Source organism: Patagioenas fasciata, chromosome 3 (assembly GCF_037038585.1).
Source record: "Patagioenas fasciata isolate bPatFas1 chromosome 3, bPatFas1.hap1, whole genome shotgun sequence".
NCBI lineage: Eukaryota > Metazoa > Chordata > Aves > Columbiformes > Columbidae > Patagioenas > Patagioenas fasciata.
This window is the reverse complement of record NC_092522.1, coordinates 48,283,751-48,300,316: the sequence shown is the minus strand read 5'-3', so window position 1 is coordinate 48,300,316 and position 16,566 is coordinate 48,283,751. Positions and strand designations below refer to the sequence as shown.

General features: G+C 37.1%; 1 protein-coding gene across 6 annotated transcripts in view; it reads right to left on the bottom strand.

The window, feature by feature from the left end:
* Positions 1-16,566, bottom strand: part of SIPA1L2 (signal induced proliferation associated 1 like 2) — a 140,525-nt gene that overhangs the window by 73,643 nt on the left and 50,316 nt on the right. For all 6 annotated transcript variants that reach the window (XM_071806301.1, XM_071806302.1, XM_071806303.1 and 3 more), the window contains 3 exons: positions 8,777-10,483; positions 2,400-2,533; positions 839-1,027 (listed from right to left, as the gene is read on the bottom strand). In XM_071806301.1, coding sequence (XP_071662402.1) covers positions 839-1,027; positions 2,400-2,533; positions 8,777-10,241 — 1,788 coding nt within the window. In that variant the 5' untranslated portion in view covers positions 10,242-10,483. The remainder of the gene's footprint in view (positions 1-838; positions 1,028-2,399; positions 2,534-8,776; positions 10,484-16,566) is intronic.

Sequence of the window (16,566 nt, the reverse complement as noted above, 5' to 3'; positions counted from 1 at the left end):
TCACTACATTCAAAACTGAATGAACATTAAAAATTAATTACACCACCATCATAATCAGCTGAATTCAGTAGCTGATTCAACTTGAACAGAGAGATACAGATTTTTGCCTAGAATCTGCACTTTAAATGAGTATTTTTCAAAACATGGGTTTAAAAATTTATTTAAAAGCCATCACAAGCTTGTCCTTCACGAAATATTCAGAAGCTATAAATTTAATCACTAGCTTTGAATGAAGCAGATTTACTGTATAGAACCCAATACACCTCACCAATTTTCCTCCAAATGTAAGCAATATTAATATTTCATTGCCATGCAGTTAATTCATTAGTCTCAATGACAATTTCAACTCCCAAGTACTCTATTCTAGTAAGACTACTGCAAGTTAATAAAAAATGTTATTGTAAAAAACAACCCAAAATTTTAGATGTTGAAATCTAATGTTATATCCTTTTGCCTCCTTACCTCTGCACAGCATTAATAAAATGTTAGATGTATTTTCATTTGCATTTAGCATTTGTGCGCATTAAAGTGAAAATACAGATTGCGAAAAATCACTTCTTACCGATGTTAAAACTTTAGTTATAATCTTTCTCTCACTCATCTAAAGAGATTCTCCATAGACCAGTGATTTCTTTTTTCTAAGCAGCAATGTACTTTAAAAATAATTTGCTTAGTAAAGCAAACCTTATATTATCTATGAAAATACGCAAGCATCTCCAAATCCAAGAAAGTGAACGGTTTGCATTACAGATCCATGTTTATTAAAATTGCCTCCAAAGTATTTAAGATACTTTTTTAATGACTAGTCTTCTTTAAAGAAAAGTTACGTGCTACATACCCCTTGTTCATCTAGTTTAAGCAGCTGTTCAAGTACTTTGGGTGAGCTGGAAGCCTGCCTCAGGCACGGAATGCTCAGCTCTGGTATCACATACTCCAGCACCTCTTTGAGCGGCAGACCTCTTGCTGTGCCGTGCCGAGCAGTGGACGGTATAGCGTCTTCTAAAATTGCTCCTCTAAGTGTAGTAAGCTGCAGCAAAAGTAAAACGCACAAAACATTTTTAGTTCTAATACTACAACGGCTTTGAAAGATATCAGATTCAGGTTTTAGCAAAAGCAGGGAAGAAAGACTGGGAAGAAAAAGATCCCTATTTTTAATTTTTTTAATCTGTGAAAAGATTACTAAATAACTTTTACAGAGGAGAGAGGCTCTTATTGTCTCAGTGACAAACATATCTTTTGTTGAAAGAAATTCACCGATGATCTTATGAACTTATTCTAATTCCTAAGACTATTACTTTTTTTGGAAAAAATATTTTAAACACCAGTAAAACTAAAAATGGATAATTTTAATGCCATACTACCCTAGTAGACATAGTAGTTGAATGTGAGGTTGAACAGGTGAGGTAAGCCACAGCTAATGGCACCTTCACTTAACCCATCCACCTATTTTTTAAACCATGCTCCTTTATCTTCATTGGCTTTGGCAAAGAGAGTAACTTCTTAGAAGTGAGTAATTTCTTAGAAGTGAGTCAGCTGAATCACCTCTCCACATACACATACAGAGACTGCTTTTTTGGCAATAAAAGAACAACCTAGCCTAAGAAATTATTTATATATACACATATATATATATATTTCTGTATCTGTTTCTAAAAGCACACGAGCCCAGAGATATCAGGTCTAGCTAAAACTTCTCTATGTCCTAATCACAATAAAAAGCAATAGTCCTAAAGATTATGAAAATTTAAAGTTGCTTGCTACAATAATAACATTGCATATTTTCATACAAATCAAAGCTAGCTGCTGTGATAAAGAAGAAATTAGTTTTGCAAGAGATAATAATATGCCTGAAATAAGTTATGAGATGTGTCTTTCCACAACAATCAGAAGCGAGCTATTCTTTCAAATAAGACCATTATATTTATCAACATATTAATATTCCTTCCACAAATCATGTACGTAGAAGTGTTTAAAAATATCTCACAAAAAAGCTTCTAAGAAAATATTTTGAAACAAAACAAAAATAAAGCAACTCATAGTACTAGCTTTCACATTTTTCCCTACATTCCTTAATCTTTTATTTCTGTCATTAGAAACATAACGTCAAGTAGCTTGATCCAAACTTTTATTGAGCTTTGTTCTTATCAGTTCCCTTGCAGTTACTTTCAGCCAACTTACTTTCTTAGAGGTGCCTGTTCAAAATGAGAAAAAACTTACGCAGTACAGAAGTGGAAAACTGTTGCAGGAGCAATTTCATGTACTACCACTACAAGAAACCTCCCTTTCCAATTAACAGATTTACTTTCAAACTTAGCAACATATCCACAGACAAACAACTAGTATCCAAAGCTCTACAGGAACTTCTCCATTCCTTTGCAGAACTACTGAAAGAACTTTACCTCACTTGTCCTGAAAACAATACGATAGTTGAACTGAGATCCTTCTTTCTCCTTAGCATCTTCAACCTTCTCCCTCCGGATGCTGACTGCTACAGGTCCAAGATTCTCATCTATTCCAAAGTAGTTCTGATGCTCTTTTGCACAAGAGTGAATGAAGATAAAAGAGAATAATGAAGTATGAGTTTCCTAGAAAATGTTGAAATCTCATTAAAAATTTCTGCAGCAAGAAAAAAGTATTATTTTTAATTGAGCTATAAAATCTGTAAATACACTGGCTTGTGATCTTCTGAACTGCACAGTAAACACAAATGACAAAATGTTAATTTTGATGAGCAGAATGATCACTCATGGCACATAATTCAACTGACTGCACCTGCTGCTACTATGAAATAATATTTTTTGCATTTTTTGGTACTATGAAATTAATCATTTTGCTTGATTCTGTAAGAAACTACTTTGGAGAAACCATATCTACATAAAGTTTTCAACAAATACCAACAGTCTTCAAACAAGGTGCTACATAGGTTCCTTAATTTCATACCATTTATTCTTATTTAAAGCTTTACATTCAAAGCAGCAACTCACTTTTAACAAATGAAAACTGAGCCTAGTAACTCTTCAGTCCTTGATGAATAGTTAAATTCATCCTTGAGCAACCTGGCTCAGCCTGGGAGAGTAAAGCACTACAAAAGCAAGATCAAGTCAGAGACCATTTGAGCAGACTAGATACATTCAGGTCCATGGGACCAAGCAGAATGCATCTTCAGGCAACCAGCTAGTGCCACTGTAAGGCCACTGTGTATCACCTCTGAAAGGTCATAGCGAGTGGTGACACCCACCTTTAAAAAGGGCAAGAAAGAGGGTCTGGGAAGCTATAGACTAGTCACCATAACCCTTAGTTCCCAGGGAGATTAAGGAAAAAATTCTCATGGAAGACATTACCAGGCACATGAAGGACAAAAAGATGCTTGGAAACAGCCTGCATAGATTTATCAAATGCAAATCATGCATGACCAACTCAATTGCTTTCTACAATGAGATGCCTGGCTTTGTGGACAAGGAAGGAGCCATGAATGTCACCTACTTGCACTTTAGCAATGCTTTTTAAACAGTCTCCCACAGTATCTGCGTAGCTAAAATGAAAAGACACGGTTTGGACATTCAGATTATGAGGTGGACATAAACTCGGCTGGCCAGCTGGCCTCAAAGGACTGTGATCAGTACTATGAATTCCAATTAGTGCCCAGTTAGTAAAAGGTTTATAGAAGGTTGATAGAGCTGTTACTGTTTAATATTTTTTTAATTATTCAAATGATAGAATGGAATGCATCTGCAACAAGTTCATGTACATGACCAAGCTGAAGGACAGCAGTTCACGTACTGGAGGTTAGGGCTGTAGTTGGGTGCAGCAGATGAAGGGGGATAACTGCCATGCTTTTAACAAATATGTGCATAGGGCAGATACTGAAATGCATAAACCCTGCAGTATTTTACGAAAGCAGGCAAAGGAGATTAATCCATCCACACAGGCAGAGTCCTATAGCAGCGGGGTGTCTGTATTCACTGCTCACTCCCCGCTTCCCCTGGAGGCAGCTGCTGCTGGGATGGGGCGGTTGAGCTGCCCGCGAAGCAACTCCTAACACACCGAAGTTTTCAACCTGACATGTCAAATCAAACTCTCCCTTTGACAATCTGAAAACATGGACTGAAAAAACATCTTACGGAGACCAGCATAGTCCTGCATCTGGCACAGACCAAATTCATCCAACAGCACAGGCTGGGGACCAGCTGCCTCAGGAGCAGCTCTGTGGAAAAGGACTGGGGACCCTGGTGAGCACCAGGCTGCAGAGCAGTCAGCAGAATCCCCAGGCAGAACCAAGCAGCCAGCAGAACCATCCCAGCAGGTCAGGAGAAGACATTACGTCTCTCTATTTGGCACTTGTGAGGCCACATAAGGAGTAGTGTCCAGTTTTAAACAGAATGGGACAAAGCCAGCAGACAACTGGCAAGACAAGTAGGGGCTGCAACGTATAGAAGATGAGGAGAGGTTGAAGGAGATAGGGTTGCACAGCCTAGAGAGAAGCAGCTTGAAGGGGGAAATAACTGCAGGACCCCAGGAGCTGGTGGAGGGTTATAGAGAAGGGAGACCTTCTCCGAGGCAACCAACACAAGATGTAGCCTCTCACTGAGGGGAATCAAACACAGGAACAGGTTGCCAGGAGAGTTTATGAAATCTCCATCTTTAGATGGTCAAAAGCTAAAGAGGAACTGGTTCTGAGCAGCCTATCAGGATGTACCTTTGAAGGTAGCTTTAAACAGAGAATTAGACTGGCTAACCTCCAGAAATGTCTTCCAATACAATTTATTCTATAATTCCATATTTCAAATAGCAATGAAGTAATATACTAATTTATCCTTTTAAGATTGTCTGGATTAGAAAACACTTTGCTACCATATTTGATATAGGTTTGTTTTTTTTTTTTTTACAGTGCTTTTATAGAAATTTATAAGGAAAATTTTGCAAAATGTCTTGCACTGAGAAGTCATCCATATTCTTAGAATGGATACAAAAAGTTTGTTATCTCTACATAAATGACAGTCTTCTTTAACAAATCAAGTGCAACTAAAGTGTCCAGTAGCCTTTCAAAAAGCTATCTATATTGGTGGCTATAGTCCATCTCCCAGTGGTGAGACAATAAGCATCAGCACATTACAACTAGTAACCTTTTTCTGGAAGGAACACCTGGGATCCAAGGGGTAAAAACATTAAATTATTCACTCGTGCTCACTACATTCTTTCCCCAGCCTGAGCACTCTACCTGCATGGATGAATTATACCTCACGGACTTCTCAGTGTTAAGTTAAAACTTTGAGTCTTAGGGGGCAAATTTATCAAATGGAACAGGATTTTGCAGACCAGAGAGAGAGAGTCAGGGGCCAAACACTTTCAACAACATAAAAACTCTTCACAGCTGCATATTCAGATTTTGACAAAAGGTAAAAAAAGCGTGGCAGATACCCGCTTATTTCTTGTACTATATGAAAGATACAAACCCAAATACATTATTTATGTCCTTTAAAAAAATAATAGATAAAACAGTTTCAAGAATGGGAATTAAAGAAGTTGAAGTAAATTAAAGAATAGCATGACTATATTCTGGGATTTGGGAAAAACATTTTTGAATTCAAGGCACTTTTTTTTTCAAATCTCATAAAACTCATTAAGCTCATTTAAATGTATTTACGTTGATTTAAAAGTATTGACTGGAGAGAAAAGAAGTGCTATTTTCTAGCTGTTTAAAGAAAGACTGCAAAATATTCCTTTTTTTTTTTTTTACTACTTTTTTTTGAGGAATAATTGTCAACTTTTCTTCTAATACAAAAGTCTTACACAAAACTGGGTTAATACTAAAAGCTTGTAAGCTTGTACATTTCTTCCAGGACATTTTTTTTCAGTTTGATATCAGCAGATACATACAATAACGTATTAAATGGTTGCAAAAATCCCTCAAATAAAAGGCATGTTAGTAAAAGTCAAGTCTCAAGGTATTATGAGGATAATTGCACAAGGGGAAAAGGACAAATCAATTACAATAAAAGCATATTTCTTTTATCCTTTATAAAATCAACACAGTGCTTTTTTTTCCCCCTCTCATCTCTCTTTATCACACAAAAATACAGTTCACTAAAGGACACCATTACTTAATCAAAGCCATAAGACAAAATAAATTATTCTGGCTTTTCCAAACCTTAACTGAAAACCGAGAAGATATTTTCCATAAACATTAACATATTTTACATCAGTCATGTTGGATTTGATTTTAACAATAGTTGCAAAGCTTATAAATATGCAGTATAAAACTACAGCTCATTTCAGAAGACACTGAATTCGAAATCTCTCATTTCTTGAAAGGGAACGGAATAATTAGTGCCACACATGCCAGGGTGTTTCTTCCATGCATCTTAAAACAGAAATAAAATTTGTACGCTGACAAGTGCCAATTATAAAACTGTGAACTAAATAAAATATTCAGAAAGTTATTTCTTTTTCAGAGATCTCTTGCAAAAGGCAAAAAAAAAATCTGTGGTATTACATATGTCTCTATATACAAGTTACTCTTGTTTACTAAATTTTTATTTTATACTTCCACAATTATTTTGCTAAACTCAACTGTGCTAGTAAATCTACAATTCAATGAACAATCAGTTAGGAGAGCTCACTGTCATGGAAGAGCATCAAGTAAGACTCAGTATGCATAGAAATGTCACTTTTTCTTATAAGAGAGATCCACACAGCAGCAAGACATTGTGGTGCCCAAGGCAAAATGCCTGTTTTATTTCCTCTATCCACAATAAATTTTGCTTAGATGAGAACTGTGTTCAGCTGGAAGTAACCTGGAGATTCCTTACATGCTTCGTCCCTTGAGATAATAGGTATTGAAAATTAAGTTTTTAGTTCCATCAACCTGTTTGCCCTGACTTGTTACCTGTCTCATAAGAGCCATCCAATACAGATTTCATTCACATAGCTTCTGTTATAGCTCTATAGAAAGATAATGTGGAACAAGGCACAGCTTATATGTCATTGTGAAGGTGAGAGAGTAACTATTTATTACTGGATATTAAATGTACCACATCATATCTACTTTTGAAGAACTCTACCTACCGAACAATTAGTAAAAAGGACAATAACAATTGAAGTTTCCTAGTAATATACCATGTGGGATAAAACTCAGATACTATTTCTTTGTTTTGAGTACTATATTAAACATACTTCACATTTAGTCAAGAGATCATACATACATAATATCAGCAGTTAATTAAAACTAATTATATTCACATCAGTTTTCCAGAAAGGTCATTAGGTTTGTTTATAGTATATTGAAGTGTTTGAGTACTTTGTATTTTTTTTTTTTTTTTAAATCTCTCTGACAAGAATTTTCTTCACAAGAAAATGTTCAGTCCCTCAGAACCTGTAACTCACCCATGATAAAACCATTTCACAAACATGTCCTCTTTCATTTGGCTTAACCCTTGTCTTTTTGTTTTCCTATCCTGCCACCACCTTTGTCTACTGACAAACTTCCTTTCATTTCCATCTATGTCAATCCTTTCTTCTTTCTGTCCCGCAAAATATATGCCACCCTTTTGTTACAAACTTCCCTTAATTCTCTTCGACTTCAACTCATTCAACACTTTTTAGTCCTTTACAACCTGCCAAGCTTAAAAGCCGTTTTGAACCTCTGAATTTACTGCCCATTCCTTGCTTATATCTCTGAGTTTCTTTTGCCCTCTTCCATGACAGATCTAGATTCTTTTCTTCCTTGCCTTTTAAACAGAATGGTTTTACAGCCAATATGTTCTAGGTGTCCACTGGATTGTGAAAACAACCACTGTACTGGATCCTCTTTTGAGTCCCTTGTGAAGAGTCACAAGAGGAAGGAGCGCAGTACAGAGCTTATTTCCTGCTGTTCAGATATCGTTATAATAGAAAGCAGAGGAAGTGTGATTTCAGGAATACTCGGGCAGTAACAGTCTTTTAAGGACAGAAGGAGACTTTTTTTTATTCTTTTAATAACAGCAGAAAGACTGAGTTGTAATTACTAACACAGAAAGAACAGAGACAGGTATTTTGGGGTTCTCCCCAGAAAAATGGGGATTTCACAAACTGAATACAGCACTGAATACAGACAGCCAAAGAGGATCACAAAGGGGAAACAGTGTATCTGAATAATGCGTCAAGTCAAGATAATTACTCTGCTGCGAAGAGTACCCTGGCACTTTGCAGTGTGAACATATCCTAAAAGAACAGGGTAAAGGGCTCAGAGAAAAGCATAAAACAACCTTCTTTAAGCTGAAAAACTACATATTATCAGAAGCTCTTTGTTTAAGGAGTACGTATGCATGCACACAGTATGAAAGGCCCCAACAAACACCTGAAGACATCAGAATCTAGAAGAAGGAAGTCAGAAGCCTCAATAATAAAACTTTCTCTTTCGGAGGTACTTTTAGGAAATAATGATATCCACTCTGGGTATCAGTATTCACCATGTATTTACTGGATATAAATGTATTTGTTTCCTCCTGCCCACAGAGAAAGTTTGCTTCAGAGCAGTTAGCTTACATACCAATTTAAATGACCCCACACTCAGTGAACTTAGACAAGTATTGCATAACTTTATATATAATCCACTGGTTGTTGAATATCCCCCTGGGAAAGCAAGAATAACAGACTTAATTTTAGTAAAGAGTTTCAGGATGCCCTGTAATACTTAGGTTTCCTTATAGACAAGAAGGAGGAAAACAAGATCATCTTTACTACGCAACTTAAATCTGATGCATGAGTATATCAGAACAATTGCATTAGAAAAATTTACCTTTTCCATAGAAGAACTTGCGGTAATAATACGCTCCGAGATCAATGTGTTCTATGATGTAACGCTTCACTTTCTCTCTGTGAATGGACTGGTTTTCTCTTGGTACTTCCAGTACTGAAACACCAGCATTTGTGCAATGGGAACTCAGAGAGGACTCAAAAGAACAACTTTCACCCGAAGAAAAAGATGCTGAATTTGCCCTAGAAAGTGCAATCCGTCTGTCTCCTTCCCCACCAGTTTCGTTCCTGAAGTAAGGGCAACTCAGTACTAAATCATTGCTTTTCCCATCACCCTCATCAGCATCTAAATTCTCTTTCGAATTGAGGTCCTCTTTGCTTCCCAAAGGAGATTCACAGTTTCCCGTTTGGCCTGCTGGCATCTGAGTCTGTGACGCAGCTGAAGCCCCAGTGGTTATATTTTTTCTTTTTCCTACATTTACTCTGGTAGCCATTGCTTCATTTATGTTAAACAAAACACTCTGAACATCATAATGTGCAAAACATTTCTGATAGTTCCAAGAACGAACATTTCTGTCAAGTCTATCATCCAGATCAGAGGAAAACTTAAAAGTTTCATGCTCACTTTTAACTGTTCGCAATTTTCTAAATAGAGATGTTTCTACTGCTTCTGATTTTAGTCTCCTTTTGAAAGATTTCTCCCTCTCTCGACCAAGAAGTAGGGCACTGTCCATATAATCCAAGCCAGAAATCCTGACAAATTCTCCCCTGGAAATCTGTGCAGCAGCATGGAGACTTGGAGAAACTGCAGGGTCACAGTGGAAAAACTCAGAAAATCCAAATGGAGCAAGGGTTTTATGTTCAAAATTTTCCACTCGGTATCCTCGTAGCATGGCAAAAAAATTTTCTCCAGACAAGCCCTGTCTATCAATGGAAGAGGTACTGCCATATTCTCTATGAAGAGCTGCTCCGGTATTTGGGTTAACAGCATTCTGGTCTAACACGTCTTCAGCATCAATATCACTTATTGTCACATCACTGTTGCTTCTTTGTCTTATGGGATGAAGACCCCTTTGAGGTGAATGAACAAAGAGATCTCCTATTGAATATTTTCCCTCTGTAAATTCCAATTCTAGCTCTTCTTGCTGTCCATCACTTTGGTCATTTTGTCCATTTGGAAGTACTGAGCCAACACTTTCATAACTGGTCGGAGGTCTGTTTTCCCAAGCAGCTTTGCTCAGCTCTTTAGAGCAATCCTTTTTAGGAGGCCATTCAGATACCCTTGCTCGAACACCCATTTTAGGCACAGCTGGTGTACCATTTGTTTGATTATTTTCAGTTTTGCCAGATGCAGTTGAAGAAACAGGAGGACCCATGTTACCATTCAGAGCTTTGAGTTTCCTAGCAAAATAATCATCAGATTGCATGCTCCTTGAAGACTCCCTGAACTTGGAGGAAGTTCTGCTAACTTTGTGCTTATCTTCTTGCAAAGACCTTTGATCACTCATGTCCAGGCAGTGGGAGAGGAAACGCTACTATTGCATAAATTGACTGGTACTTTTGTTATTACATTGCCTTTTATGGGCCAATAAACTGCAATATATAAATACAGTTACGGTCTTCCCAGTAGTGCAAGCAGAAACCTCAGTGTACCATTTTTGTACAACTTCTGTCAGGAGATCAATCTTAAAACATTTCCTTCGGTTCAGATGCATTCAGTTCAGTATTAATCCAGACAAATTTCTTTTATCTGTTCATTAAAAAAAAAAGAAAAAACTGTATCAAAATGTTTATAGTCAATAACAGTAAGCTTCCAATGTTGCTTGTATATATACAACACCCCATGAAACTAGAACTAATGAGACTTAGTTGTACGGTTTTGAGTCCCCTGCCTCCCTAAAACCAACAAATGCAATAATCCCAGTTTCCCATGTGATCCCTAGAGGATCCGCATATCTCCCGTGGGCGAACCTGTACACACACACTGAACCGCAGGCCAGCTCCTGCCAAGCGGAACAGTCACACACTATTCTCTCTCTGTTTCCTTCAATGCTGAAAGCAATTTAGATCCCTGTTCTCTGTCTAATCATAGACAGCATAGCCAGCTCTAAGATAAGTTTTTCAAGTTCACTTAAAACTGGCTAACACACACAGGAGTTATGGTGCAAGACTGGTAGGTAATGCAAGCAAAAGATATGCAACAGGACCTTAGACCAAGAAAAGTGTTTTGTCCCATTTAAAAGAATACTTTAAAGGTAAGTAATCTCTCCACTATTATTAATTCAGTGCATAAATCTATCTAGCTCTTTTTTTCTCTCTCTCCCCAAAGGGAAATTTACTTACATTCCTTTACTTGGAGTGTAAACCATTATTTAGCTGCATAAAACAGTTATAGTTTCTTCTGTTACATTATACTCCTCTGGTTGGAAACCTAGACTGTTAATTCAGTTACTGTGCTGAAGAACATATCCACTGTATTCCACAAATAAAATAGTAGCTCTATTGATAACTGTTAATTCGCTCACAAAATTGGAATTGTTAGGGTATAAAAATATTCTTCAATGGCTTTAATGGTCTTACAAATGACCATGACTCATGCTGTGAAGATTCATTTGCAGGCAGAGCCCATCCTTTAACCCATTGCACAAAACTAAGACTAAAATAAGAGGCAAGTTATGTACTTCCTTTTCAGCTTTTATTCCTTGAACTAAAAGAACATAATGATATTTTAAGATGCTGCAAATAAGCATAATATGCATTAAGAGGTGGAAAAAAAAAAGGTTGGGTCAAATCAGCCTGGAATATGAATCATCTTCTGATTTCAGGGAAGATACAAAGCAGTTAAAGGAGCTCAGAAGATAAGTGGGGTTTTTTTCCACCTATAATTAATGCCATAAAAAAATTCCAAGAGTGTGAAGCAGGTGAGCAAACTTTAGGACCCTTCTACCAAAATCAGTCAATAAAAACACAAGCTAGAGGTACAGTAGCATCACAATCTACATGGTTTCTATATGACTGTTACTAGAAATGGGTAACAATAACAATACAGCTTACTTTCACTACACATGAATTCCTCAGAACTCTTATTTGATGGCTAATAACAAATTTTAAAAAATGGTTTTGGCTCCTTTTTTTAAACAACTGTGTTCAGAGCAACAGTACTTCAAAATTAGCCTGTAGGATTTTTAAATATTGACTTATAAAAATCCAACACAAAAAGGAAAAGATCAGTCACAGAATGACAGAACGGTTTGGGGTTGGAAAGCACATTAAAGATCGTCTAGTTCCAACCTGCCTGCAATGAGCAGGGACATCTTCAACTAGATCAGGTTTCTCAGAGCCCCATCCAGCCTGGTCTTGAATGTCTCCAGAGATGGGGCATCTACCACCTCTCCGGGAAACCTGGGCCAGTGTTTCACAACCCTCATTGTAAAAAATTTCTTCCTCATGTCTGGCCTGAATCTCCCATCCTGCGGTTTAAAACCATTACCCCTTCTCCTGTCACAACCGGCCCTGTTAAAAAGTCTGTCCCTGTCTTTCTTAAAGCCCCCTTTTAAGTACCAAGAGGCTGCATCAAGTTCTCCCTGGAGCCTTCTCTGCAGGCTGAGCAACCCCAACTCTCTCAGCCTGTCCTCACAGCAGAGCTGTTCCATCCCTCTCATCATCTTTGTGGCCTCTTCTGGACCTTCTCCAACGCATCCATGTCTTTCCTGTGCTGAGGGCTCCAGAGTTGGATGCAGGACTCAGGTGGGGTCTCACCAGAGCAGAGCAGAGGGGCAGAATCACCTCTCTTGACCTTCCAGCCACACTGCTTTTGCTGCAGCCCAGGATACAATTGGCCTTCTGGGCTGCAAGTGCACATTGCTGGGTCATGTCCCATCTTTCATCCACCAGTACGCTCAAGTCATTCTCCACAGGGCTGCTCTCATATATATCAACACACTTAATATTTTAGGGGCACAAGTAATATTCCAAAGATTGAATACAAGAAAACTTCCGTGGTGCACACATTAACATAAACAGCTGACAGCACTTTTATTATGTCTTAGAGTGTTCTTTATACAATTGCATAAGTCTGAGAAACATTTGCCAAATAAAAACACTGAAGGAAACATAACTATCCCAGAATCATCTTTTCTGTTTCTGCAAGAATATAAAATAGTGAGAACACAGAAAGGTCAGTTTCATATCAGGAAAGGTATTTAACTTTTTATTGAAGATTAATTAAATTTTCTTTGAAATTATGGTGAATTACACCATTTAGCCTTCTTGCCTTTTCCTACATAAATAACATTCATAGGAGTCATTAGTATATGCATTCTTTTTAATTAAAATGATCTCTTAGAAAATGGAAAAACACATAAGGCCAGAGAAGGCTATCCTCCAAAAATTCTGTTATTTTCTTCCCTTGTGTTAACCCTTTTTCTGCCATAAGCATTTGTGCAGAAGTAGTGAATTGAACCAGGAACAAAATCCAGGTTGAAATTAAGTTACCGATGAGGTGGTGGAAAGCAGAAGGAAAGAGTAACAAATGTACACTATCACCCCATTTCCTTTCAATCCAGATCCACAATGTGATTTACCATTTGGCCTCACAAACAGCTGTATTTGTGGAAGGTGACAGCCTGACGGACACAAGAAAGCAAGATTTTTTTTTTGGTGGTGGTGGTGGTGGCATTAACTTAAATACTTCATGAAGTATGGCCTGAGTATTTTAAAACAAAGATACATTGTAAAGGTAGTATTTAAGGAGATAACTACGTGTCTTTATAGTGTAAAGCTGTTATGATAGAAGACCAAAGAAATGCCTGTTTTGAACTGTAGACCGACATTTTATTTGAAATATTAGTATTCGAAGATGTGAAGATGTATATTTAAGGCACACTAGCAAATATTTCTGTAAAAAATCTGAAGTTGGCCTAATTGACAAAACCTGCCTGTTTTTAATATAAATTTCCATTCCTGTAATTCAGTACAAAAGCATATATTGGTTGACAGCTGACCTATGCCAATGGATAGCACTATATTCTCCTGCAATCATTGTTCTTTAAGGTTTTCCCCCTCTCCATAGTAAGAATTTAGCATCTCAAACACCTCCCTACAGATGCTAATATTATATATTATCAACCAATTTTGTTTGCTGAATTTAACAAACTTACTTTCACAAAGAATGTTGCCAATGTGATCATGAGCACTCTTCAGACCTGTATAGACCTCTTGGCCAAGCTCTTCACTTCTCTCCTTCCATCCCAGCATTTAAGAATGGAATCACTGATAGATTCGGTCAGAAAAGAAAAGCTGGATGTTCACACCCTGCTGTTCTGCTCCTGCCAACCCTTCCCACGAAGGCTGCTGGATGTGATGCAAATAACTGAAGTTCCTTCCACAGGGCTACAAAGCCTTCCTTCTGAGCTCCGCACAGCAGCTGGTTTGTTAGCCACAGTTACAGTTCTTACACGTGGAACGATTCCAAGTTTCCTGGGGACCTGGATACGTGCCCACAAGTGTTCCTGTGCCAGCAGCAGAGCAATGAATAAGAAGTGTACTATTGGACTATCCTGTCAAAAGGAGGCTGTTTGGTAACGTTGCCTCATGACAGCCTTGATAGATGGAAATGAATTATTTACGAAGTCTTTCTGTGATCGCTTTGTTGATCAAGACTTTGGAAATCTGCCCTTATTATTATGTAATGTTATCATCCTAAAAAGAATGCATGATTTGGACAAAAGCATTAATCTCTACTATTTATCAAGATGACAATTCTATAAACCATGACTCTCAAGCTCTACTAATCTTAAAAAATGGGAAGTGCAATTTGATAAAATAGGAGTATAGGCAGGAATAATATGCCAAAAGCTGAAGATCAGACATTTAATTTGCATTCAATTGATTCTGCACAGCATCTTCTGTGTGCTCAGAGTCTGGTTGTTTTCCGCTCTTCAAAGGAACACATAACAGGGTAGTAGTGTTGTGTATTTTGCCAGTACAGCAGAGCAGCAGTTACACAATGGTTGCTTTATGGGAATCCAAAGTTCGCAAGAAAATTCTGCCTTTGGGCCCACACTTTTCAGTGCAATGAAAAAGAATAATGCAAAGGAGAAATGAACATGGTTCATAAGCTGCCTATATTTTCACAAGTTCTGGACCAGATAACCCACTGAACAAATTGGTCACAAGGTATTGTTTCCTAAAACTAAGGCTATCTCTAGAAAAAGGGCAAGTAATTTTTGAAAAAGAAGAAAATAATATAAAAAGGGTGGGTTTTTTTAATTTAAGTTCAAACTCGTTCCAGTTTGCTTATTTTTTAAAAGAAGACTACATTAGTAAATGTTTTTAGATTTACAGATTTTCATTAACAGCATTTGTATCTTAACGATTCCTAAATCAGAACAATCCAATTTTCAGAAGCAAAATGATGGCTATGCCTGGTTTTCAAGCCATGCTACTTATTTGCATGTCCAAGCCAGAAAATGTCTCACTGAACTGTGATATCATATCATATGACAGTTGATTATGATGTCACACAGAAGAACTATTACTGCAGACAAGAGTATCGAAGAGGTAAATGAGTTCTTCATGCACATGTTTTCATGCTAATGTCTTTAGAAAACCATGATATTTAAGCATAATTGTCTTTAAATAGAATATTTCTTTCAAAGTTTTCCATGAGGCACAGTGAATATTAAAGGATAACACTAGCTATAATTGAGCCACTTATTCAGATTGCAGCTGTGGAAAATGGATTGGAAATATTACAATGAACAAACTATGAGCACAGCTCATGAAAAAAAATAGTTCAAATTATTATACATCAAATTTACAATTAAAGCTGTAACTGCTACAGTATAAATGGTTACTCCTCATATGCATATTTCAGATACTTGATTCACATGCAGACAGACAAGAGGCAGAAGGATGAGAAGCTCCTCATTGGACTAATGGAAATACATATGAGCTGCTGTGTAGTGAATATTTGCTGCATGCTCCCTTAGTTGTGCTCTATTTCTTCTTATAGTCTTTGCCTTCATGAGAAATGCAAGAGCAGAAACCGAAAAGAATCCTTTGCTGAAATGAAATTGTTACAGAAATGTATCTACAGAATAATCTACCAGAAATCACACTACAGCTGAGCTGATGTGGGGGTTGATGGAAGGAGCTATAACTAAGAGTGACAACAGCCTACCTGATTGCAATGCTGCTGTAAGACCATCACATTCCTTATCAAAATAGCAGAATTGCACTAGTTTGGGACTGGTGCAAGATTTGGGGTAAAAACAATAACAATTTAAAAAAAAAAATATATATATATATATAATTTTACTCTGTTTGCTCTTCAAATATGGTTTCCTTCTCCAAAAGAAATGGCAGATACATGTAAATATTGAGACAGAAATGCAACATGTCATTTTGGAGCAACAGATCTTTATAACAGATCTGAGTTCCACAGCTGTTCAGTACTCAATGAGAGGTGTTTTATTTTTAAGAAGGAGACATCTCCAATCATAACAGCTCTTCTTCATTCACAGGTTGAGAAAAAGATCATCATCATCATCAAGAATAACTGTATAAGTTTAAACAGTAAAACACAGACCCCTCAAAAACATTCGTCTTGAATTTGTCTTATGGTCAAGATTCCCCCCATCATCTTGGACTTTCCAGGGAAAATTTAATAAATCACACCTAACTTCTAAAATCACTACTATTTTTATTTTTTAATATACTACAGTCATTTATTAAAAAGAACTAAAATAGTAGCTCCAGGATATATACTTTCTCTGGTGTAATTCATTATACCAAAGAATACCTACCACAAAGTTCCAGCAGCTTCATAGA